The sequence below is a fragment of the Erythrolamprus reginae genome, chromosome 2 (genome assembly GCF_031021105.1).
Source record: "Erythrolamprus reginae isolate rEryReg1 chromosome 2, rEryReg1.hap1, whole genome shotgun sequence".
Classification (NCBI taxonomy): Eukaryota; Metazoa; Chordata; class Lepidosauria; order Squamata; family Dipsadidae; genus Erythrolamprus; species Erythrolamprus reginae.
In genome coordinates, this window is record NC_091951.1 from 33,586,806 (window position 1) to 33,612,744 (window position 25,939).

The following is a 25,939-nucleotide window of genomic DNA, read 5'->3' on the forward strand; positions in this document are numbered from 1 at the left end:
GTCTTGCCTTCTCTTTCTGCTCAAGATCCCCATGGACAATTGGTGGGCCATTGTATGACACAAAATAATAATAATAATAATAATAATAATAATAATAATAATAATAATAATAATAATTTATTGGATTTGTATGCCGCCCCTTTCTGTAGACTCGGGGCGGCTAACAACAATGATAAAAACAGCATGTGACAATCCAATAATAAAACAACTAAAAACCCTTATTATAAAAGCAAACATACACACAGACATACCATGCATAACTTGTAATGGCCCAGGGGGAGGAATATCTCAACTCCCCCATGCCTGGCGGTATAAATGAGTCTTGAGTAGTTTACGAAAGACAGGGAGGGTGGGGGCAATTCTAATCTCAGGGGGGAGTTGCTGGACTCGATGGGCTTTGGCCCAATTCAGCATGGCTCTTCTTATGTTCTTATGTTCTCAGGGCTTCTTTTGGACAGTTGTACTCAAATATATGGGATTGGGTGGCATAAAAGTCAATTAAATTAAATTAACTCTGGGGTCTTTGGGGGCTCTCTGAGCTTGGTTGGTTTCTCACAGATGTTTCAGCACCCAACTAGGTAACATCATCAGTGCTATATAAAGTGGTTTGCCCTTGTCAAGTGTTCATGTGTTTTTCTTCTTGTGCCTTGTGTTCTTTGAATCAAGTCCCTTGAGGATGGCAGGTTGTCCAGCAAACCTGGAAAACAGGAAATCAGGGAAATTGGCAGTTCAGGAAATATCAGGGAGTTATCAGGGAATTCGTGAAAAAACTGAATAAATCAGGGAAAGAAAACCAAACCATTTATTTATTTATTTATTTATTTTATTTATTATTTGGATTTGTATGCCGCCCCTCTCCGAAGACTCGGGGCGGCTAGATAAATGGTCAAAACAATGGAAACTGCAGTTTAATGTTTCCAAATGTAAAATAATGCACTTGGGGAAAAGGAATCCTCAATCTGAGTATTGCATTGGCAGTTCTGTGTTAGCAAAAACTTCAGAAGAGAAGGATTTAGGGGTAGTGATTTCTGACAGTCTCAAAATGGGTGAGCAGTGTGGTCGGGCAGTAGGAAAAGCAAGTAGGATGCTTGGCAGCATAGCTAGAGGTATAACAAGCAGGAAGAGGGGGATGGTGATCCCGCTATATAGAGCGCTGGTGAGACCACATTTGGAATACTGTGTTCAGTTCTGGAGACCTCACCTACAAAAAGATATTGACAAAATTGAACGGGTCCAAAGACAGGCTACAAGAATGGTGGAAGGTCTTAAGCATAAAACGTATCAGGAAAGACTTCATGAACTCAATCTGTATAGTCTGGAGGACAGAAGGAAAAGGGGGGATATGATCGAAACATTTAAATATGTTAAAGGGTTAAATAAGGATCAGGAGGGAAGTGTTTTTAATAGGAAAGTGAACAGAAGGACAAGGGGACACAATCTGAAGTTAGTTGGGGAAAAGATCAAAAGCAACATGAGAAAATATTATTTTACTGAAAGAGTAGAAGATCCTTGGAACAAACTTCCAGCAAACGTGGTTGGTAAATCCACAGCATCTGAATTTAAATATGCCTGGGAAAAACATATATCCAACCTAAGATAAAATACAGGAAATAGTATAAGGGCAGACTAGACCACATCTGTAGTTTTATGTATGGTATGTTTGTGTGTATGCTTTTTAAATACAGTAATGGGTTTTTAGACTTTTAATATTAGAGTTGTTATTTTAGACTTTTAATATTAGATTTGTTGCTGTATATTGTTTTATTACTGCTGTGAGCTGCCCCGAGTCTGCAGAGAGGGGTGGCATACAAATCTAATAAATAATAATAATAGTGATAATGATAACAACAACAACAACAACAACAACAATAATAATAATAGATGGACCACTGCCGTCAGTCTTCTATGTTCCTATGTTTCTAAACTGTATTAAAATGTTTAAAAGTCAGGGAAAAATCATGTTTAAAACCCCCCAAAACAACAGATTGCGCTGCCTGGCAGAGTCAAGCAGAAATGAGCATAACTGTGGTGACAACTTGCTTCCTCAGCTACTGATATTTCTCCATGGCTTAGCCATTTGGTATGATGTCATGTACGACTGTGCCTTAACTAAAAGCAGATAACCGGGAAATGTCAGGGAAATATCAGGGAATTTTAAAATACTTTTCCCAGAAGTAAAAGTGGCACCAAGTATATATACCTGTGATGGCGAACCTATGACACACATGGCCATAGATGGCACGCAGAGCTATATCTGAGCTCATGAGATACAGCGCAGTCGATAAGTTCCTAACAACGGTAGTTACGAACTTATCAACTGCAGGGATTCACTTAACAATTGTGGCAAGAAAGATGGTAAAACGAGGCAAAACTCAATTCATCAACATCTCACTTAACAAGAGAACTTTTGGGGCTCAATTGTGGTCGTAAGTCGAGGACTACCTGTATTGTTACAGGATGCGGCGAGTGGAAGGAGAGGAGGCTAGAATAAGGCTCTTTGTCCCCTCGCTACTCAGCATCTTAAAAAAAGATCAGCTAAAGTGGATTTTGATTAAAGCCATATTACTTGGGGTCCAAATGTTATGTGAAGTGAAACCCAGACCATCAAGTGAAGAAATCGATCTACAAAGTGGGGTGGCCCTCTCATGTTTTGATGTCCGCTTCCTTTTCTCCCTTCTCTAGACTCCGGCCCCCAGTTGGGCAGTGGTAGTTCTGGCGGAGTGCCGCCGATGGGACCAGCTGGCTCAACCGGACACTCCCAAGGAATGGGTAAGGAAAACGGCTCCCTCCAATCTGGAGATGGCCAAGCCACTCTGGCTTGCGGGTTTGCCCATTTTCCTCATTTGTTTGATTTCACGTAGCACTCTGTTGTTGGTTATGGAAATAGATGTCCAAGTGCCGCCTCTATGTTGGTTGAGGCAGGGAGGATTCCCTGGGGTACCATTTGTTGGGGGCAGAGGTGGGCTGCTGACGTGAAACGGTGATATGTGCTTGCTCCTGTGGCTCCAAGTGCTAGCGGAGTCCAGTGCAATTATGCTTCGCACACAGAAGCAAAAAACCGCGCCTAAACACGGGCACACCTGCGTGTCTGCGCGTGATTTTGCTACCTGCCCAGGTGCAGTAGCATAATTTAAAAAAAAATGATTTACAGTGTTCCCTCGCTTTTCGCGGGGGATGCGTTCCGAGACCGCCCGCGAAAGTCGAATTTCCGCAAAGTAGAGATGCGGAAGTAAATACACTATTTTTGGTTATGAACAGTATCACAAGCCTTCCCTTAACACTTTAAACCCCTAAATTACCATTTCCCATTCCCCTAGCAACCATTTAGATTATTACTCACCATGTTTATTTATTAAAGTTTATTAAAAATATATATTTATTAAAAGCGGACGAAAGTTTGGCGATGACATATGACGTCATTGGGTGGGGAAAACCATGGTATAGGGAAAAAACCCCGCAAAGTATTTTTTAATTAATATTTTTGAAAAACCGTGGTATAGACTTTTCGCGAAGTTTGAACCCGCGAAAATCGAGGGAACACTGTATTCTTTTCCAAAAAAAAGAAGAGAAGATATTTCTCACGTTTTGTTCTGATTTTACAGATCTTAATCCAATTCTATTACCTTTTAGATACATCATTCATTTCTTTATATATTTTGTTAAATTATATACATTCAAATATAAATATCGTAAGTAGAGTTTGTTATTAAAGTAGAGAAAAAGAAAGGGAAAGAGAAATCATACATTCATGTTTTTTACTTCATTTCCATTAGTATTGTAAGGTAATTGTTATTTTTCCTGTATATACTGATACTTTGTCTTGTTACATTTTCAGTTTTTGTTTTGAATCCATTCGTGCCATTTATGCCATAATTGTTTAGGTTTTTTACTTTTGATTCCCTTAATTGAGTTTGTCATTTCGTCCATCTCTATACATCTATATATTTTGTCAATAATTAAACTTTCCGATGGGGTCTGTTCATTTTTCCAGATTTGTGCAGTTATGCTTCGCACACAGAAGCAAAAAACCGCGCCGAAACACGGGCACACCTGCGTGTCTGCACGCGATTTTGCTACCTGCCCAGGTGCAGTAGCATAATTGCGCTGGACTTCGCTAGCACTCAGAGCCACGGGGGAAAGCACAAGTCACCATTCTACCTTAACAGCCCATCTCTGGTTGGGGGTCAAGGGGAGAGGTTCTCTTTCTGCTTAAGATCCCCATGTACAATTGGTGGGCCACTGTGGACTCGATGGGCTTAGATTCATCATGGCTATTTTATGTTCTCATGTTCTCTCCAGGTAGTGGCGCTCACATGCCCCTACCCAGTCTCCCGCCGGAGTTCATGCAGGCTGTTGCTCACCAGATAACGCAACAAGCCATGGCAGCGGCGGCCTCAGCAGCTACAGGTAATAATTTAATAATAATAATAATAATAATAATAATAATAATAATAATAATAATAATTTATTAGATTTGTATGCCGCCCCTCTCCGAAGACTCGGGGCAGCTCACAACAATAATAAAAACAATGTTACATAGAAACATAGAAGTCTGACGGCAGAAAAAGACCTCATGGTCCATCTAGTCTGCCTTTATACTATTTTCTGTATTTTATCTTAGGATGGATATATGTTTATCTCAGGCATGTTTAAATTCAGTTACTGTGGATTTAACAACCACGTCTGCTGGAAGTATGTTCCAAGGATCTACTCCTCTTTCAGTGAAATAATATTTTCTCATGTTGCTTTTGATCTTTCCCCCAACTAACTTCAGATTGTGTCCCCTTGTTCTTGTGTTCACGCTGCAGTGGAACAAATCTAATATTAAAAAAAAAAGACATATAAAACCCTATCATTTAAAACCAAACAACACATACATACCAAACATAAAGTATAAAAGCCTGGGGAAGGTGTCTCAGTTCCCCCATGCCTGGCGATATAGGTGGGTCTTGAGTAGCTTACGAAAGACAAGGAGGGTGGGGGCAGTTCTAATCTCCGGGGGGAGTTGATTCCAGAGGGCCGGGGCCACCACAGAGAAGGCTCTTCCCCTGGGGCCCGCCAAACAACATTGTTTAGTCGACGGGATCCAGAGAAGGCCAACTCTGTGGGACCTTATCAGCCGCTGGGATTTGTGTGGTAGCAGGCGGTTCCGGTAAGCAGCCAAGGAGGGGAAAGGAAGCACATGGATAGCTTACAGTGGTGGGATTTAAATAATTTAACAACTGGTTCACCCAGGGTCAGGTTGGCTGTCGTAGGAGCCGTGGCCCATCCCTGTCCTCCAGCTCCACCACACATGCAGGATGAGTCTCTCATGGTGCCCATCCTGACCCTGGAGGAACCTCTTATTAAACTACCCCCTAATCAAAGTGGATCCACGGGCACTGTGCTGCCATAGAGAAACGAGCAATGGAGCAGCTGTGTTAATGTATGAGCAGAGTAATTCTTGTTTACTAAGGTTGGGCGCACACATAAATGTTTAGGTTGAGATTAGTTGTGAATAACTCCTCAGCCACACACAGATATACTAACTTGAATTAAAGTTTACTTTTGAGAAATAGCATGTTCCTATAAACAGTCCAAAATCATACACATAGCAGTCAGAATAACAATCCAAATATTGTTAGGTGTCTGCAACATGTGGAGCAAATATATTGCCACCCCAACAGTTACGGACAAAGTCCTAACAAGTTAGTTATTACCTATAAAGGTCTACATGGCTTAGGACCACACTGTCTCCTGCTGCATACCTCTCAGAAACCAACAAGATCACACAGGGTTGTGTCGACAGGTTCTGTCGACTAAGCAATGCGGGTTGGCGGGGCCACGGGGGTGGCAAGATCCTGATCATAATATAGCTAGTCCTCCACTTATGACCACAATTGAGCCCAACATTTCGGTTGTTGAGTGAATCATTTGCTAAGTGAGTTTTCCCTCATTTTATAACCTTTCTTGCCTCAGTTGTTTAGTGAATCCCTGCAAGTCAATAAGTTACTAGTCTGGTTGTTAGTGGAAGTCCTGTTAAGGAGACAGCGATGGTCATAAGTATGAATCGGTTTGTCGAGGGTTCTGAAGTTGGATCGCATAATCACGGGGAATGCTGCTAACCATAAAACGGTCATAAATCACTTCTCGCAATTCCCTCGTAAATTTGAACGGTCACTAAACGTCGAGGACTACCTGCGTGCTCTCTCTCTCTCTCTCTTTGTGTGTGCTCTAGGCCAGCAGGTCCCCAGTTTCCCATCGGCTCCGACACGCGTAGTGATTGCCAGGCCTTCTGCTCCTTCTGTGCGGCCCACCCACGCGGGGTCTCCCCAGGCAGCAGGACCAGGGGTGAGGGCCCAAGGGGAGGGAGATTTTGGGGGGTTGGGGGGTGAGCGGGGTCAATGGCATTTTATCTGCAGTGCTTTCTCCCTCTTGAAAAAAAAACCAAACCATCCTTCTTTCCACGCAGGGCCCAGGCATGGGGGGCAATGCTTCCTTGGCCCAGATGATCAGCGGATTGGTGGGACAGCTGCTCATGCAGCCCGTGATAGTGGGTAAGTGACAGCAAACGGGCAGTTCGGATTTCCTGGAGTGGGGTTGCTGTTGAGGATCGTGAGATTGCAGGTGTGACATTTCCGAAAGATGCCCTAGTTCAGTGATGGACAACCTTTTTTGGGTCTCATGACAAAAGGATGTGTATGTGCGCGCATATGCCCACACCTATTTCTTGTCCCCTGCTCAAGCACACAACCCCCCCCCCCGGCATATGCATGGGCCTCACTGAAGCCTGGGACGGTGAAAAAAATGGCCAACCAGGCAAACCTGAAGTTTGGAAAAGCGGACCTGGTTTGCCTGTTGGGCCATTTTTCACACTCTAGGGAGGCTTTCCCTGAAGTGAAATGGCCTTCCCCAAGGCTGAAAATCCGCTGGCCAGTGTGTGCTGGAGCTGACCCAGGGCAATGTCTCGCATGCCCTCCGCCTGCAACCTGTGGTTCGCCATCACTGCCCTATTTAATTCATGAGCCACGAGCCAAACCTCAAAAGGAATACAGTGACTTATTAGGAGCAACATTTTGGCAATACTCCGATGCAGTTAGAACTGAGCTCTCATGACCCAGTAAGAACCCACTACTACTGGTAGATCCGGTTTTTCCGTTTGGGGATTTTTTTTTTGCCTCCGGGGCTTCAGGGAAACTTCCTCAAAGTGTCCAGAGGACAAAACTGCCTTTCTAAAAGCTGAAAACCAGCTGACACAGAACAAAATCCCGCATGGCCTCGTATATAGGCTCCTTCTTCCACCTGTGGCACATGTGCCATAGGTTCGCCCTCATGGGCTTAGGGGGCTGGAAAAAACACATTGGTCTATAACAGTGTTTCCCAACCTTGGTCACTTGAAGATATCTGGACTTCCACTCCCAGAATTTCCCAGCCAGCGTTCTCTGGCTGGGGAATTCTGGGAGTTGAAATCCAGATATCTTCAAGTGGCCAAGGTTGGGAAACACTGGTCTATAAGTGCTGAGCGCCATTGCTAAAGGAGGGGTCTTAGAAAGTTTGAGGGCGGGCCGGGCATCACCCACCACCGCCTTCTCTTGCTTGATCCAGCGGCCCTTTCTGTCTTGCCTTTCCAGCTTCCTCGTCAACCTCTTCCTCCGTCAACAGCCAAGCAACTTTCAGCACCAGCACCTCTGCCTCCCCTCCCACGGCCTCAGCCAGCGCTGGCACCACCAACACGGCCACGACGGCTGCAGGGGGCAGTTCAGCTGGGGCCCCCGGAGGTCCCATCCCCTCGGGCCAGACTCCTGCGTCCGCCACCGAATTCCAGTTCTCTCAACTGCTGGGGAACATCCTGGGGGCGGCGGGCTCCAGTATGGCCGGGGTGGCCGGCGTGGGCTCTCCCACCATCACGGTGGCCATGCCCGGCGTGCCTGCTTTTCTGCAAGGCATGACAGACTTCCTTCAGGTGAATCTCCTCTCCTCCTTATCTACCCTCCTCTTCCTCTTCTCTCCTCTCTCCATTCCTTTTCCTTCTCTTCCCCTCCACTAATTTTCTCTCCCCTTCTCTCCTCCTTGTCCTCTTCCCTTCTTTCCTCTCCCCTTTTCCTTTTCTTTCTCCTCCTCTCCCTCTCCTCTCTCTTCCCTTCTTTCCTCTCCTCTCCCCTCCCTTCCCTTCTTTCTCTTCCCTTTCCTTCTCTCCTCCCTTCATGTCTCCCCTCCTCATCCTCTCCCCTTCTTTCCTCTCCCCTCCCCTCTGTTCCTTTCCCTTCTCCTCCCCTCCCCTTCTTCCCTTCTTTCCTCTCTTCTCCATTCCCTTCTTTCTCTCCACTTTTCTCTCCTCCCCTCTCCTCCTCTTTCTCCTTTCCCCATTCCTTTTCCTTCTCTTCCCCTCCACTCATTTTTTTTCTCCTCCTCGTCCTCTTCCCTTCTTTCCTCTCCCCTCCCTTCCCTTCTTTCTCTCTCCCTCTCCCCTTCCCCTCTCTCCCCTCCCCTCCCCTCTCTCTTCTCCCTCTTCCTTTTTTCTTCTTTCCTCTCCCTTCTCTTTCTCCTCTCTCCCCTTTCCTTCTCTCCCGTTCCTCTCTTCTCTCTCCCTTTCCTCCCCTCCCCTGACCTCACTTTTTCTCCTCTTTCATTCTCTATCGCACTTTCTCTCTCTCATTTTCAACCTCTTTCATTCTCCCTTTTCTCTCTTCCTCACACTCACACTCTCATTCTCTCCCTTTCTTCCTCCCTTCCAAATAGTTGACTCTCCTTGTTTTAGCTTGGAGAAGGAACATTTTCAGCGAGGACCATTTGAATGACAGCAGCCCGTCTCTGGCCTGATAGATCAGCCCCAACTGAGTCCCTGAGCCAGCACTAAGCCCCAAAGCACCTGCATTTGGCACCGCAAATCTGGGGGTTTGGGGGATGTTGGTGTCTCACTGGTTCCTTTTCTTCAAATTATTATTATTATGTCAGTACAACACAGCAAACGAGATCACTATGCGTGATGTAGCGGCGAATTATGTTTGCCGATCCCAGTAAAGCGGCCTTTTGCAATTGACAGATGGAGCTTTTGTCAATTCTGATGGTTTTCAAATGTCCGCTGTGCCCAGTTATTATATTATATTATTATTATTATTATTATTATTATTATTATTATTATTATTATTTATTAGATTTGTATGCCGCCTCTCTCCGCAGACTCGGAGTGGCTCACAACAATAATAGAAACAATATATTACAAATCTAACAATTAAAAATAATTTAAAAACCACTTATTAAAAAACAAAGCATACACATAAACATATCATGCATAACTTGTATAGGCCTGGGGGGAAAGGAATATCTCAATTCCCCCATGCCTGACGATAGAGGTGGGTTTTAAGGAGTTTGCGAAAGGCAAGGAGGGTGGGGGCAGTTCTGATCTCTGGGGGAAGCTGGTTCCAGAGGGTCGGGGCCGCCACAGAGAAGGCTGTTTCCCTGGGTCCCGCCAGACGACATTGTTTAGTCGACGGGACCCAGAGAAGGTCTGAAGATGCTGGGCCTGAATCCAGCATCCAGGGGTATCCTATCCTCGGATGGTTCCCTTAGAAATCTTGGTGCCAGATTCTCCCGATCCCCGTCTGTCTTTCAAGACTCCTTCCTTCGTTCAGCCTTCCCTCTCTCTCTCTTGAACTGAAAGAAGCTGGGCCTTGAGGAGCCTCCCAAAATTCTCGCCGCTCTTTCCAAGTGTTCGTCTCTCTCTTTTTTTTTCCTCCCAGGCAACGCAAATGGGGCCAAGCCCACCGAACCCTCCCGAGCAGATGCCGCCTCCTCAGCCGGCCGCTTCTCCTTCGCCCCCTCCCCCCTCGGCCCCCCAAAGCGCCCCCGAGGGCTTCTCGGCCACCATGGGCGGCGGGGGCGGCCACAGTGGCCGTGGGGGTGCCTCAGCAGACGCTTTGCCTTCCGAGTTCTTCACCAACGTGGTCCAGGGGGTGCTGTCCTCCATGATAGGCTCCCTCAGCGCCCAGCAAGGCAGCACGGAGAGTATTGCCGACTTCATCCAGCGCCTCAGCGGCAACAGCAGCAACATCTTTGAGCCAGGCACGGAAGGCGCGCTGGGTATGGCCTTATGTGGCCGCTCTGGTAACGGGGAAGCGATCGAGTGGGACATAAAACTGACTTCTGGCCCTAAGGCAGTGATGGCAAACCTAAGGCATGGGTGCCCCAGGTGGCACGCGGAGCCATATTTGCTGGCACGCGAGCCGTTGCCCTAGCTCAGCTCCAATGTGCATGTGTGTGATTTTTGGCTCCCATAGAAGCTCTGGGAGGGCATTTTTGGCTTTCAGAGAGCCTCCGGGGTGGATTGGGGGGCATTTTTATCTCCCCCGGTGTTCTGCCGGGCTCTATGGTACGAGTCTCCTGAAAATTCAAGGGTACAAATTTCAGACACACACACACACTTGAAAATTCAAAAACAAAGTTCTTTATCACAAAATTCAAAAGAAACAAAGCACCCTTTTTGTATGGCAAAGAGCACTCGTCCCAAAACAACCTTGTAGGCTGTACAATCCCCTTAATCAGTCCTTAAGTACTTAGCTAGCAGCTATGAAGGAACGTCACAGCCCTCCTTCTTCCACGAAGTGAGACACACACACTTTGCTCCGCTTTGGTTTCAAAGTCGTGAAAAATCAACAAAGTCTGGAAACGGCAAGGCACGGTCCTGAAGAAACAACGATCAGATATCTTCCACAACGGCCAAACCAGCACGCTGCTATTTATATCAGCAGCTCTAATTACTGGAGCCCCACCCAAACACAGGTGGCCTCTGTTATCTCCTGTAATATTTCCTCAATTGGTCTCTTCGATGCATAATTCTGCGCCTGTGTGGGTCTAACACTTTCTCATCCGAATCGACCGAAGATAATGGAGATTGGCTTCCTGGGCTGTGTGCCAAGCCCCCCTCTTCCAAGTCACCCCCACCTTCTTCTTTGTCCGAGAAAACTGCACTACCTGACTCTGTCGGCAATAAAACAGCCTATGACATGTTGATGTTTCCCCTGCATCCACCTCCACATTCCTTGGGGCAGGAGCTGGGCCAGACCCAACCACAACACCCGGCTCCAGGGAAGCCTTTGGAGCGTGGGGAAGGCAAAACACCATCCTACTGGGCCCACCAGAAGTTGGGAAACAGGCCATTTCCAGCCTCCAGAGGACTTCTGGGGTGTGGGGGAAGCTATTTTCGTCCCTGCCCAGACACTGACTTATGGGTGTCGGCACTCATGCACAGGGGTGGGGGCAGGAACGCAGTGGGGTAGGTAAAATGGAGCTCCACCCCAGAGGACCCAATTTGCACTGAAATATGTTGAAAGAAAATGCAGGGCGTCCTGCACAAGCTCACAGTGTGGTAGTAAAAATTTGGTAGCCCTTCTTGTGCATGTGTGATAATGCACACCCGTACACTTTCGGCACCCGAGAAAAAAAAAGGTTTGCCATCACTGCCTTAAGGAGTCTCCAGTTCTTTAAATTCTGTAATTCAAAGTTACTACATCACAGAGGAAAAAGTGTCCCATAACCATTTTGACCGTTGCAACACCCCTCATTTTGATCCAGTTGCCAACCGCCTTCACTTTTAGGGTGGAAGCGTCCCAGGGACATATGGTTACCCTCTTGCAACCTTCCACGGGCAAACCAAGCAGGAGACCGTATGCCATTTCAGATAAGGGGCTGTCCAGTCTCTTAAAAACCGCCAGGGATGAAGCACCCACAATTTATTTTATTTATTTATTTATTAGATTTGTATGCCGCCCCTCTCCGTAGACTCGGGGCGGCTCACAACAACAACAAAACAATTCAAGACAAATCTAATAATTTAATAACATTTAAAAAACCCATTATTAAAGCAGACATACACACAAACAAACAAACAAACAAACATACCATACATGAATTGTATAGGCCCGGGGGAGATGTCTCAATTCCCCCATGCCTGACAGCAGAGGTGGGTTTTAAGGAGTTTACGAAAGGCAAGGAGGGTGGGGGCAGTTCTAATCTCGGGGGAGCTGATTCCAGAGGGTTGGGGCCGCCACGGAAAAGGCTCTTCCCCTGGGACCCGCCAAACGACATTGTTAGTCGACGGGACCCGGAGAAGGCCAACTCTGTGGGACCTAATCGGTCGCTGGGATTCGTGCGGCAGAAGGCGGTCCCGGAGATATTCTGGTCCGATGCCATGAAGGCAAGCTATAGTTACTGAAGGCAAGCTATAGTTAATTGTCTTCACTGTTAGGAAAATTCTCTTTAATTCCAGGTTGCTTCTCTCCTTGCTTAGTTTCCGTCCATTGTTTCTTGTCTTGCCTTCAGGTGCTTTGGAAAATAAATTGACCTCTCACTTCTTTGTGGCAGCCCCCCAAACACCGGAATACTGCTATCATGTCACCCCCTAATTCTTCCTTTATCTAGATTAGCCAAACCTAATTCCTGCAGCCGTTCTTCATATATTTTAGTCTCCAGGCCTCTGATCCTTAGTTGCTGTTCTCTGCACTTTTCCCCAAAGTTTCAACATCCTTTTTTTAACGTTGCAACCAAAATTGGATGCAGTATTCCAGGGGTGGCCTTACTAAGGTTTTATAAAGTGGTTATGATCCTGCTAGTTTGGACCAGGACTTTGAACAGAATGGAATTTTTGTATTGGTCAAGTGTGATTGGACCCACAAGGAATTTGTCTTGGTGCATCTGTGCTCAGTGTAAATAAAATAAAAGATACATTTGTCAAGAATCGTGAGGTACAACACAATGATAGTCCGGGTACAAATAAGCAATTCAACCATATTAGGAATCAATAAATATAAATTGTAAGGATACAAGCAGCAAAGTTACAGTCATATAGTTATTTGTGGGAGGAGATGGGTGATGGGAACGACGAGAAGATTAATAGTAGTGCAGACTTAGTAAATAGTTTGACAGTGGTGAGATAATTATTTATTTAGCAGAGTGATGGCGGTCGGGGAAAAACTGCTCTTGTGTTTAGTTGTACAGTGCACTATAGCCTCATTTGAAGGGTAGGAGTTGAAACAGTTTATGTCCAGGATGCGAGGGGTCAGTAATTATTTTCACAGCCTGCTTTTTGACTCGTTCAATATACAGGTCCTTGGTGGGAGGCAGGTTGGCAGCAATTGTTTTTTTCTGCAGTTCTGATTATCCTCTGAAGTCTGTGTCGGTCCTGTTGGGTTGCAGCACCAAACCAAACAATTATAGAGGTGCAGATGACAGACTCAATGATTCCTCTGTAGAATTGTATCAGCAGCTCCTTGGGCAGCTTGAGCTTCCTGAGTTGGTGCAGAAAGAACGTTCTTTGTTGTGCTTTGGTGACACTGATCCCCTCTTTATTTTTTTGCTCCCCTTTGTTTTGCAGGCTTCTTTGGAGACCTGCTGTCTTTGATCTGCCAGAACGTCTCCATGGTGGACATGGTGATGCTTATGCACAGCCAGTTCCAGCCCCTGCAGCGGATTCAGCCTCAGCTCAACCGTTTCTTCCGGGAGGAGTACCTGCACGGCCAGGAGCCCACCGAACGCAACATCCGGGTGAGATGATCTCCTCCTCACCTGGATGTTTCCGTTCTCCAGCTTTTTAATCTGCTGCTCAGGTTCATCATTTGCGTTCTTCTTTTGGGTTCTTTCAGATGGCCACCCACAGTTTGATCAACGGCTTGGAGGAATATGTCCGGGAGAGTTTCGTAAGTTTGATTCTGCTTTTCCTTCCTCTGCTTTGACCGAGCTGGGAGGTTTTGGGCTAGGGAACAAGAACCGCTAATGACCGGCCACTTGGCTTGTGATGAAGGTGTTAGTGGGTTCAGTCAGGTCAAGTCAGTATTTATTTACAGTCAAAAGGCGGGAGCAAATTAAAAACCCTCAAACAATATCCGGTTTTTAAAAAAATATTCTGGAATAAAATAATAAGTAACAAATAGGCTCTATACTCAAATCACAATTTTGACATCCAATCGTCAGTTGCACGCGAAACAAGTCTCAATTTTATTTATTAATTTAGGGAATTTACATTGCTATCTATTTGCACATGGTGACTCATGGTGTTTCATGATTCACTCATTCATTCATTCATTCACTCATTCATTCATTCATTCATTCATTCAATTTTTATGCCACTCTTCTCCTTAGACTCAGGGCGGCTTACAACATGTTAGCAATAGCACTTTTTAACAGAGCCAGCATATTGCCTCCACAATCCGTGTCCTCATTTTACCCACCTCGGAAGGATGGAAGGCTGAGTCAACCTTGAGCCGGTGATGAGATTTGAACCGCTGACCTACAGATCTGCAGTCAGACATAACGAGCAGGTTCCCTTGCAGTTGTATGTCAAAGACTAGCTATAACCGTGGTCAGACCAATACGTTTTTTCTTTGATTCTTGGAAAGCAGAGGTTCTGTGCTCCAAGAGTAATTGGCTTTTCCCCTCCATTCGTCAAAGAAATGCATCTATCCCCACGTAACGCTGGCCAGCTCTGCAATGCCGTGGGCCAGAATTTCCCTACAAATTAAATTTGCCCTCATCAGTCAGTCTGCTTGCTTTGGCTGTCATAGTAAGAGATGTTCTGGTATTTGGGTGGGGGATGAGGAAGCTGCTGGAGATGTCTCTGCTTGGGTTTGATTAAGAGGTCAGGGAGGAAAGTTCTCACCATGATCTACCAGGCTACATGGGCATGTTTATAGCCTGCTCAAGGTCAACGGCTTCGAAGGACCAGATGTGGGTTCTGAGGGAGGCTTTTGAGATTCTTTGTTTATGCATTATTATTTTTTTTATTGAGCTTATACACAATTAAAAAGACAGTACATATTCTATTGTATCCACGTCATATTACTATAAACTAGTCTTGTATTGTACACTTGTCTTAAGGCAAACAAACACCTTCTAAGGAAAGAAAACAAAAAGAATCAAGAAAGAGAAGAAAAGAGAAAAAAGGAAACCAAAACCACATAAAAACATAGAAACATACACCCTCCTCACTTACTATCTATCCTGGACAACTAATCCATTTATCGTTTATTCTACGGAGCACGATATAAATGGTTTCCAATTGGCTTTATGTAAAGCCTTTTCCTCTATATTTGTATATATTCTTATTTGTAGTTTCTACAAGTCACCTTATATTTTTTAACTGTATATGATTATTATTATTATTATTATTATTATTATTAAGATTTATATTTTATTTAATAATGTGTGTATGTGTGTGTATATATATATATACGTGTGTATATATATTACAAAAACAAATATATATATATATACATACATACATACATACATACATACATACATACATATATACATATGTATATATATATGACGGTCTTGGTATATTCGGGTTTCTTCCCGTGTAGGATTTGGAAATTTCTGGCGACGTTTCGACGAGGTCTCACTCGTCATCTTCAGGCTGGTGTTTCTGTCCTTCTCAGGCGAAGAAGGACAGAAACACCAGCCTGAAGATGACGAGTGAGACCTCGTCGAAACGTCGCCAGAAACTTCCAAATCCTACACGGGAAGAAACCCGAATATACCAAGACCATCATACCTGTACCTGTGAAAATCTACGAAAACATATATATATATACGAGGGTTACGTTCCAAGACCCCTCGCGATACTTGATTTTTCGCGATATAGTGGTGCGGAAGTAAAAACACCATCCGCGCATGCGCGCCCTTTTTTCATGGCCGCGCATGCGCAGATGGTGGAGTTTGCGTGGGCGGCGGGGAAGACCCAGGGAAGGTTTCTTCGGCCGCCCAGCAGCTGATCTGCTCGGCAGCGCCGCAGCAGCGAGGAGCCAAAGATCGGGGTTTCCCCTTTGCGTGGGCGGCGGGGAAGACCCAGGGAAGGTTTCTTCGGCCGCCCAGCAGCTGATCTGCTCGGCAGCGCCGCAGCAGCGAGGAGCCAAAGATCGGGGTTTCCCCACCGCCCACGCAAAGGGGAAACCCCGATCTTCGGCTCCTCGCTGCTGCCCGCCCGCTCGCCCGCCCGCCGCCCGCCGCTCGAGAGCAAGAGGGGGAGAGATAGAGAAAGAGAGAGAAGGAAAGAAAGAGATGAGAGAGGGAGGAAGAGAGTGTGTGAGAGGAAGAAGCAAGATAGAGAAAGAGAGAGAGAAAGAAAGATGAGAAAGGAAGAGAGTGACGTCATCGGGTGGGAAAAATCACGATATAGCGTTTCGCGAAGATCGAGATCGCGAAAATCGAGGGATCACTGTATATATAATCCTCTCCAAAGATTTTACGTGCCTTTTACCTCAGAACTTGCTTTCCTTTTGCCACTATCAGTTCTTGTCTGGGAAAAGTACTCGTCTCTATCAACATGGAGGTGGGATTTTTCTGTCCTGGACTTTGAATGAAAGCACGCCTGACACCTTCATTTTACAGCCACGCTCTATTATCGTTCTTTACGAGTCCCATCACCCCCCAAACACAGTCGCGACATTTGGCATTAAACCCTCATAAAGCTGCACCCAGAACTGTTTTCACTCCTATTTCAGGACAGTAATCCAGATTTGCTCTTGATCCGTTACCTGTTTTTTTTTTCTTCCCCTTTTCCTTAGGCCTCGGTCCAAGTCCAAGATGGCGTTGACATTACCCGCACCAATCTGGAGTTCCTGCAGGAGCAGTTCAACCGAATTGCCACGCATATCTTGCACTGCACCGGTAAGGATGGGGCTGGGGTGTCGGCCAGAGCGGAAGGAACGCTTTCCTGCAAGAGAGAACAATGAACCTGCTAATTTCTAATCACATTTGCAACTTTTGGTTCCAGATCACACCTTTGGCTACCGACTGCTAGAGCTGTGTAACCAGAGTCTCTTTGAGTGCTTGGCGCTGAACCTTTACTGCTTGCGAGGGGAGCAGACAGCCCTGACGACAGTCATCAACGACCGCATTGTGAGTGACAGGTTGAGCAGTTGTTTTGAGGAGGGCCTGTTTAATCAATAAACTTAAGACAGGACCCTCCAACTTTGGCAACTTTTAAGACTTGTGGACTTCAACTCCCAGAATTCCTCAGCCAGCTTTGCTGAGGAACTCTGGAAGTCCACATGTCTTAAAGTTGCCAAGGTTGGAGACCATCTTAAGTGTATTGACTCATACTTATGACAGTTGCAGTATCCCAGGGTCATGCAATCAACTTTTATGACTTTCTGAGAAACAAATCTATAGGGAGGACAGATTCTCTTTAACAGCCATGTAATTTAACAACTGCAATGATTCCCTTAACAACCATGGCAAGGAAGGTCATAAAATGGGGCAAGACTCACTTAGCACTTAACAACAAAGTTTGGGCTCAATTGTGGTCGTAAATCAAGGACTGCTTGTATATCCCACTCACCAGTACAGGTAGCCATTTGACGACTATTCAATGTTACATTGGACTTGGAAAGAATTATTTACAGCTTCTCCCTTCCCTTCCCCTCCCCTCTCCTCTCCTCTCTTCTCCCCTCCTTTCCCTCCCTTCCCCTTCTCTTCCATCCTCTCCTTCTTCTCCCCATCCCCTCTTCTCTTTTCCTTCCTCTCCTCTCCCTTCCCTTCCCCTCTCTTCTCTCCCTCTCCCTTTCGTCTCCCCCTCCCCTGCTCTCCTCCCCTCCTTTCTCTCCTCCCCCCTTCCCCCCACTCCCTTCCCCTTCTCTCCCCCTTCCTGTCCTGTCCTCTCTTCCTCCTCTCCTTTCCTCTCCCTTCCCCTTCTCTTCCCCTCTCCCCTCTCCTCTCTCTCCTCTCCTCCTTCCTCTCCTCTCCCTTCCCCTTCTCCCCTCCCCTCTCCCTTGTCCTTCCCTTCCCCTCTCTTTTCCCCTTCTCTCTCCTCTCCCTTCACCTCTGCTTCCCCCTTGTCTCTCCCCTTTCCCTGCCCTCTTCATTTTCCCTCTCCCTTCCTCTCCCCAGAGGCGGATGTCAGCAGACATGAGCCCGTCCTTGGTGAGCTGGCTCACCACCATTATGAGCATTCGCCTGCAACAACTCCTGGAGCACATGCCGGTCACAGAGGAACAGATCTTGCAATACGTCCGCAGGGTGGGCGACCTCCCACAGGTAAGGGGACAGGGTGAAATCCATGGGAGAAGAAAGCAGGGAAAGCAAATCCATAAGAGCATTGGGGGGCTGGCAGCCACAGCCAAAGAGGAGCCTATCTTTCAGCTGGCATAGGGCACAGAACTGAATACAGGGATAGGATCTTCCATAACCTTTGCACTGGAATTGACCTAAGGACTTCAGTTATGCAAGTAGAAGTAACTGGTAGGGCTTCATGTTGGTGGAGGTTGCAGTGGAGAATTCCTGGAATTCTTTTTGTGTGTGTGTGTGATGGGACCATCCCTTTTGGAATAGTCATAGTCTGTTAGTTTCCAACATTGAGTTGCGAGCTGAGATATAGGCAGCTATAAAAATCAATTAATAAATCAATCCAACCAATCAACCAACCAATCAATCAATCAATCAATCAATCAACCTTCTATAAAAAGTTTAAAACAGCTTTTCCAGGAATTCCTTTTTTGGGGAGGTGTGGAGTGTGTCCCCACTGTATTGATTGGGACATTTTAACCTCGTTATAAGATTTGTTATGGTTGTGATTGCTTTTATTGTGAACTTACTCAGAGATCTTGTGATGACATACAAATTTAATCAATCAGTTAAGTGAGGTAGTAGTAGTGAGAACCTTATGATAATGGGGGTGCTGAGGTTAGGCAGTTGCCCATAAAATCCGGAGAAAATTTGGAGTGGGTCGTTCTTATGGTGACTATAGAATAAAGATAAAGAACAGGCCCAGAAAAAGGACAGATTTGAATGAGCTTCATAAAGGTAAACGTTAACATTTTTTTGTGTTTATAAACCTTGCTTTGCAAAGGAAAAAAAGACAAGACCAAAACCAAGAAAAAAACTTTACAAAAACACATCCTCCAATGAAAATATCAAAAAACAAACAGTAACGGTCATTTAAAAAAAAAATCACCTAAATAAAGATCAAAGGTGAATTAAAAAAAAAAGAACAATCTAAAATCCTGCTTTCTGATATAAAGGGCAGTCTTTTATAATAAAGGATTCAATTTCACCGTAATCATAGCATTTCTTTTACCTTTAAAAACAAACAATTTTCAACTTTTTCATTTTAATGCAATTACACCCTTATAACTGCTTTGTTTGTTTGTTTGTTTGTTTGTTTGTTTATTTTATTTATTTATTATTTAGATTTGTATGCCGCCCCTCTCCGCGAACTCGGGGCGGCTCACAACAAAAAATATAAACAATCATACAAATCCAAATAAATTCAATAAATTTAAGTATTTAAAAGTTTGTTTGTTCGTTCGTTCGTTCGTTCAATTTTTATGCTGCCCTTCTCCTTAGACTCAGGGCGGCTTACAACATGTTAGCAATAGCACTTTTTTAACAGAGCTAGGCTATTGCCCCCACAATCCGGGTCCTCATTTTACCCACCTCGGAAGGCTGAATCAACCTTGAGCCGGTGATGAGATTTGAACCGCTGACCTTCAGATCTACAAGTCAGCTTCAGTGGCCTACAGTACAGCACTCTACCTGCTGCGCCACCCCGGGTCAGAGGTTTAGAGACTAAATCTTAACCAGTTTCCATAGGGTGTAATTGCAAAATTGCAGCTCTCCTATAGCAGGGGTGTCAAACTCGAATTTTATTGAGGCTGCTTCAGGGTTGTATTTGATTTTGGGGGGGTCGTATGTGTGTGTTTTAGTGGGGTGGCTGTGGCTGGTCTCCCAGAGCTCTGTTTTTGCACTGTGGACCAGTCCATCGCTGTTTCCAGGGCGGCCCCGCGGACCAAAGTTTGACACCCTGTCCTGTAGCATGGTAGTGCTTTGCCTCTAAGAACCTGGCTGTTAGCCGAGCAGGATTCAGAAGAGGAAGATGGCAGGGGAAATCTCGGGACGCACTGCAGGGGCTTTTGAAACCTTCTTTTTCCTTGCACCTTCCCTCCCAGCCTGCTCCTGAAGAACCCATGGACGTCCAGATTGCAGAACAGGCTCCAGAGACCGTGCAGGTATGGAGAGGGAGGGACTATTTGGCACATTGTGCGACGGATGTGTCTCTTGCGCAAGTGTGAGATCATTGCAGGGCTCGGAAGGAGTAGGTGATAATTAGCATCTGTTGAGATTTCCAGGGTTTCCCCCCCCCCCTCCAAATGTGGAGCACATTACGATTGGGGATAGTAGTAGTAGTAGTAATAGTAATAGTAGTAGTAGTAGTAGTGGTAGTAGTAGTAATAATAATAATAGTAATAATAATAATAATTGACATCGCAATCCCAGGGGACAGCAGAATTGAGGAGAAGCAGTTAGAGAAATTAGTGAAATACGAAGATCTAAAAATCGAGCTGCAACGACTCTGGCATAAGCCAGTGACAGTGGTCCCAGTGGTACTTGGCATGCTGGGCGCAGTGCCAAAGGATCTCAATGGACATTTGAAAACCATCGGAATTGACAAAATCTCCATCTGTCAATTGCAAAAGGCCGCTTTACTGGGATCGGCACACATAATTCGCCGCTACATCACGCAGTCCTAGGTGCTTGGGAAGTGCCCGGCTGGTGATGAAATACGAAATCCAGCATAGTGATCTCGTTTGCTGTGTTGTATTGACATAATGATGATGATGATGATGATGATGATGATGATGATGATGATAATAATAATAATAATAATAATAATAATAAACAACTCGTTGGTTGTGAGATGCTGCTTCTACAGTGCAGATGGTAGAATTAGGTTTTTTTTCATCCAGAAAAAGGGGGGGGGGGCAGAACACTGTCAGACAATGCAGCTGTGAGATAAAGTCCACAATATAATTTGACAAAAGAATAATAAAAGAGAAGTTTATTTCTTTAACATTCTCGCAAGAATGGACCTCATATGATCAGAGGCAAAGTTGCAGAAGAACATAAGAAGAGCCATGCTAAATCAGGACAAAGCCCATCGTGTCCAGCATTTATCGTCACACAGTGGCCCACCAATTGTCCATGGGGATCGTGAGCAGAAAGAGAAGGCAAGACCCTCCCTTTCCCTTGACCCCCAACAAGTGGTACTCAAGGGAATCCTGCCTGCCTCAACAAACATAGAGGCCGCACTTGGACATCCGTTTCAATAACCACTGAAACGAAATTCCAAATAAAAATGCCATAAATTTGTAAATATCATTTCTGTGCCCTTACTCCTCCTCCTTCATTACACGCTCCTTCTGTCACCTCCCACTTACAAAGTATTTTATATAATGTTTTGGCATCCTTTCACATTAATTGGCATTCTTTTCTGGTACATTCCAACTTAGAAAAATCCCTAAAACATTCATCGCTTTTATAACAATTTATTTCCCAATGTCACATCTGTTATCAGGTCAACATTCCCTCTATTCCCACATTTGAATTCTAACTAGATAAATACATTCTAAGTACATAAACCTCTCCCCTTTAGAGACAGACATATCCTGTTTATGAGGACTAACTGAAGATGATCATACTCCAATACATTTTTGGTTACAATGTAATCAAAATGATTCTCAACTTGGAGATCGGGACCTCTGGGTATTGAATGACCCTTTCACAGGGGTCACCTAAATCCATGGGAAAAGACAAATTTCCCATGGTGCTAGGAACTAAACTCGGGCACCTTGGAACATATTTTTACAACCTGACCAATCAGGCGTTTATAGTAGAAGCATTCCTCTGACCTTCCTGCCAATCAGCTTAAAAGCTCTGTTGGGAGAATTGGCGCTGGACTTATGGTTGGGGGTCACCGCAACATGAGAAAGGGGTTCCCGGCATTAGAAAGCTTGAGAACCACTACCATAAAATGATTTGGCAATGGTTCTTCATCTCTTGGCAAGAATAAAAATCCAATTCTCACAGCAGTTTATGGGGACAGCTGCAGCTCCTGAACAGACTTCAAGGTAAGCCCTGATAGGCCATGTTGCAACAGCTCAGCTTGGCTCTTGTGGGGCTCTTCAATGCATCCCTTGCTCTTCCTTCTCTTTTGCAGCGAGAGGCTGCGGCCTCCCCGGCCCCCGCCACAACAGCAGAGGAAGCCATGCCCCAGCAGCGAGGGGAGCCGGAACGCGAGGAATTGCCGCCGGGGGAGCCCCCTGCCGCCGATGTGGAGCCCTGGGCCGCCGCTGTGCCCCCAGTGAGTTCTCTTAGATGGGAAAAAGGAGCAAGGGAAGGAGAGAGGGAGGATCCCATCTAGTGTAGAGAGCACATTACAGGGGCTGATAGTTCCTTGGTGCTCTCTGAGCTTTCTTATTCTCTTGCAGACCTTTCATTATCTAAAATTAGGGAACAGAGGCAGGGTGCCCCGGTGGTTAGAGTGCAGTATTGCAGGCTAACTCTGCCGACTGCCAGTAGTTCGGCAGTTGGATTTTCACCATCTCAAGGTTGACTCAGCCTTCCATCCTTCCGAGGGGGGTAAAATGAGGACCCAGATTGTTGATGGTAATATATGCCGATTCTGTAAAACTGCTTAGAGAGGGCTTTAAAAGCACTATGAAGCAGTAAATAAGTCTAAAGTCTATTGCTATAACCAAACTGAAGCAGGGAAACAGAGCAGAGATTTTGAAACACACAATGACCACCTGGATTTCCAAACGTTTCCTGCAGCCTTCCTGCTGCCTTTAAGTAGACTAGGAGAGTGGCCAATTAACCCCAAGTCTTACTCCTGGCTGGGGAATTCTGAGAGTTGAAGTCCAGATATCTTCAAGTTGTCAAGGTTGGGAAACACTGCTCTAGAGTAACCATTCCTACCTCTTGGCAGCTCTACGCACCCATGCATTAAGAAGAGGAGAAGCCTCTTCTTCCTCATCGCTGCTGTGAGGTTCCGAAGGCCTGGGCTGAACCTCTGCCTCTGGCACCGAGTCCTTGCCATCCTCCTCACTGTCCAACTCAGGTGCCAACTGCACAGGCCGCTGGCGCATCACCAAGTCAATCTCCTCTCAAATGGGATCCGCTATCAGCTGCACGGGCTGCTGGCGGGCCACAAGAGTTAGTTGGGTAATGAAACATCTGTCAGGAGACAATCCAGCTCAGAGAGCACCAAGAACCTGGGCTGCAAGTATTCTCCTTGGTTGGTGCATTACAGGGGGGTCTACTAACCAGCTCCCGGAATCTTTGCTCTCCCCTTCTCCTCTGCCAGGAGTGGGTGCCCATCATCCGGGAGGACATCCAGAGCCAGCGCAAGCTCAAGCAACAGCCGCCCCTCAGTGATGCTTACCTGAGCGGTATGCCAGCTAAGCGGCGCAAGGTGAGACTCAGCCCTCTTGCAGGGTTAGCAAGGACTTTTATTCGCCTGGAGGTTTTTAATGGGAGGGTTTTAAGAAGAGATTGGACTTACAGTGACGTACAACAGTTCATTTTGTCAGCATTCGAAATTTCGGTGACACTGGGAGAGGACAAGGTTTATGACTGATTTTTTTTCATACTTACGACCGTTGCAGGCATCTCCACGGTCACCTGATCAAAATTCAGACGCTTGGCAGCTGACTCATGTTTATGACAGCTGTATGTGATCCCCTTTTAAGGTGGCCCGAGGGTCAATGGGGAAAACAGATTCATTTAACAAACACCGTCACTGACTCAACAACTGCAGTGATTCGCTTAACAGTCGTGGCAAGAAGGGTCGTAAAATGGAACAAAACTTGCTTAACAAATCTCAATTTGTGGCAGAAATTTGGGGTTCAGTTGTAATTGTAAGTCAAGGACTAGCTCTATAGGGTCTCCTGCTTGAGCAGGGATTGTTTTAGAAGACCTACCAAGTTCCTTCCAACTTTGTTATGGGAAGTCATTGACCACAGCTGAGCCCAGAACTATCTCGCTTAGCAGTATAAATTTTGGGCCAGTTGTAATCATAAATCAGATTCCTTTATTCACTTTCGTTGGAAGCTTATCTATATTTATATCTATATATATCTCTCATCTCTCCCTCTCAGATCTATCATCTCTCTCCCTCCTCTATTATCTATATCTGTTGTCTATCTGTCCGTCCATCCTCTCTCTCTCTTTATGCATGTATATCTATATATATGTAACATATTTTTGCTGATAATGAAGAGAGACTAGTATAGATCTATTGCAAGCTATTTAGCTCTCATCAGCTAGCCATACCTTTGCTAGAGTTTGAACCTGGGTGGGCGCATATAAAGGATCTATCATTTATCTATCTGCCTATCCATCCATCATCTCCCCTTTCTCTCTCCCCTATCTTATCTTATATCTGCATATCTATATCTATATATCTATACATCAATAAATCATTTATTTAATCTCTCTCCTTCCCTCCCTCTCTCAAATCTATCATCTATCTGGCCATCCATCCATCCATCATATCCCCCTAGCTAATCTCTCTATATATCTACACATCAGTCTATCAATTTATCACCTATCTAATCTTCTCTCTCTCTCTCTCTCTCTCATTTCTCTCTCAGGTATATATGTAGGTATGCATGTATGTGTGTATGTAACATTTTTTGCTGATAATCTAAATGAAGGAAAGACTAGTATAGATCCATTTTCAACCTTAATTTTCAAATTCAACAAAAACATGTGATATATATATAATCTATCCGCCCATCCATCCATCCTTCCATCATCTCTCTCCTATTTAATCTCTCTCTCTCTCTCTCTCTCTTTCTCCCTCCCTCTCTCTTTCTAGCTAATGCTTACTTGTTTTTTTTAAAAAAAACTTTGCAGACAATGCAGGGTGATGGCCCCCCGTTGCTCCTGTCAGAGGCCGTCAACAAAGCTGCGAGAGTGGTCGGAGTAAAACCTTTGACGAGCGCCGAGAGCCTGCACCGAGACCTTTCTGATCCGGCGTTGCAAGATGGCTACCAGCAGCAGGTGGGATGTGTTCCTTGGCTGTGGGACAGAGGGTTGCAATGGCAGGTACCAGTGGTGCTTTCTTACCAGGAAGGGGTAATTGCCATGAAGAGCTGTTGAGGGGGGCAGGGGTTAGAATGCAGTATTGTAGTCGGACTCTGCCCACTGCCAGGAGTTCGATCCTGACCGGCTCAAGGTTGACTCAGCCTTCCATCCTTTCGAGGTGGGTAAAACGAGGGCCCGGATTGTTGTGAGCAAATAGGCTGACTCTGTAAACCTCTTAGAGAGGGCTGTAAAGCACTATGTGTCAGCACTTCAATTAGCACCCAAGAAATAAATCGGACTCCAAACTTTGGTCTTCTTCCAAGTTACAATTTGTTAACAGCCATGTTGGTTATGAACTGTAGTCAACCTGACTAACTATTCCTACAGTTCTCCACCCGGGTTAAGGTTCATTCCTCGTCCCCACGCCCACAAATTCATCACAGGGACCACTCGGGTTCTCAACGTCCACGATCCTCCCCTGTACTTCCGGCTGGTACTGAACAAAGGATGACTTTGAGTCTTCTGGAAGGAATTTGTTGTGGCTAGTATCTTTCCCTCATGCAACCACCCCTCCCCAATTTCCACATTCTACTTGTGGCAGGCCAGTCTCCAACTCAAAATGATGGCTTCGGCCTAACATATACCGCTATGAAGCAGTGTATAAGTCTTAAATCATCACCATCATCTTCATGTAACAACCCTATAATCCCTTGCGGGATGGAGTCCGGGCAACTGAAGGGATCTAGTAGAGCATTTGAATGGCTGGATGCCCTCCCTGTCGTCAGTTTTATTCGATGGATATATTCTCAGTGTGCCCAGAGAGAGAGGCCTTGGTAAGGCCACACTTGGAAGAACCGTTGAAACTTACCTGAACGGTCTTCTCGATGCACTGCGAGGAGAGTCCAACATGGGTGATACTTCAGCCTGATTGGTTAGGGACTGAGTTAAATTATAATATTAATTAGCTCCGCCCTGTAGTCTCCCCCTTATAGCTCAGTCAATAAAAACGAAGGAGTAGTACAATTAACAGAACTTTATTAACTCAACTTCAACAAAAAAACAGCCGCTGGGCCAAACGGCCGGGTTGGGTTTGGACTCTCCT

At 45.5% G+C, this 25,939-nt stretch overlaps 1 protein-coding gene across 11 annotated transcripts in view; it reads left to right on the forward strand.

The window, feature by feature from the left end:
- BAG6 (BAG cochaperone 6) overlaps positions 1 to 25,939 on the forward strand; it is a 64,858-nt gene that overhangs the window by 31,715 nt on the left and 7,204 nt on the right. For 6 of the 11 annotated variants that reach the window (XM_070737708.1, XM_070737710.1, XM_070737716.1 and 3 more), the window contains 15 exons: positions 2,683 to 2,769; positions 4,300 to 4,407; positions 6,218 to 6,330; positions 6,452 to 6,536; positions 7,611 to 7,942; positions 9,720 to 10,041; positions 13,349 to 13,518; positions 13,617 to 13,670; positions 16,539 to 16,641; positions 16,748 to 16,872; positions 17,863 to 18,009; positions 19,920 to 19,979; positions 21,968 to 22,111; positions 23,114 to 23,221; positions 24,667 to 24,813. In XM_070737708.1, coding sequence (XP_070593809.1) covers positions 2,683 to 2,769; positions 4,300 to 4,407; positions 6,218 to 6,330; positions 6,452 to 6,536; positions 7,611 to 7,942; positions 9,720 to 10,041; positions 13,349 to 13,518; positions 13,617 to 13,670; positions 16,539 to 16,641; positions 16,748 to 16,872; positions 17,863 to 18,009; positions 19,920 to 19,979; positions 21,968 to 22,111; positions 23,114 to 23,221; positions 24,667 to 24,813 — 2,105 coding nt within the window. Of the gene's footprint in view, positions 1 to 2,682; positions 2,770 to 4,299; positions 4,408 to 6,217; positions 6,331 to 6,451; positions 6,537 to 7,610; positions 7,943 to 9,719; positions 10,060 to 13,348; positions 13,519 to 13,616; positions 13,671 to 16,538; positions 16,642 to 16,747; positions 16,873 to 17,862; positions 18,010 to 19,919; positions 19,980 to 21,967; positions 22,112 to 23,113; positions 23,222 to 24,666; positions 24,814 to 25,939 lie in introns of all 11 variants that reach the window. The other 5 variants (XM_070737709.1, XM_070737706.1, XM_070737711.1 and 2 more) reach the window with 1 other exon arrangement.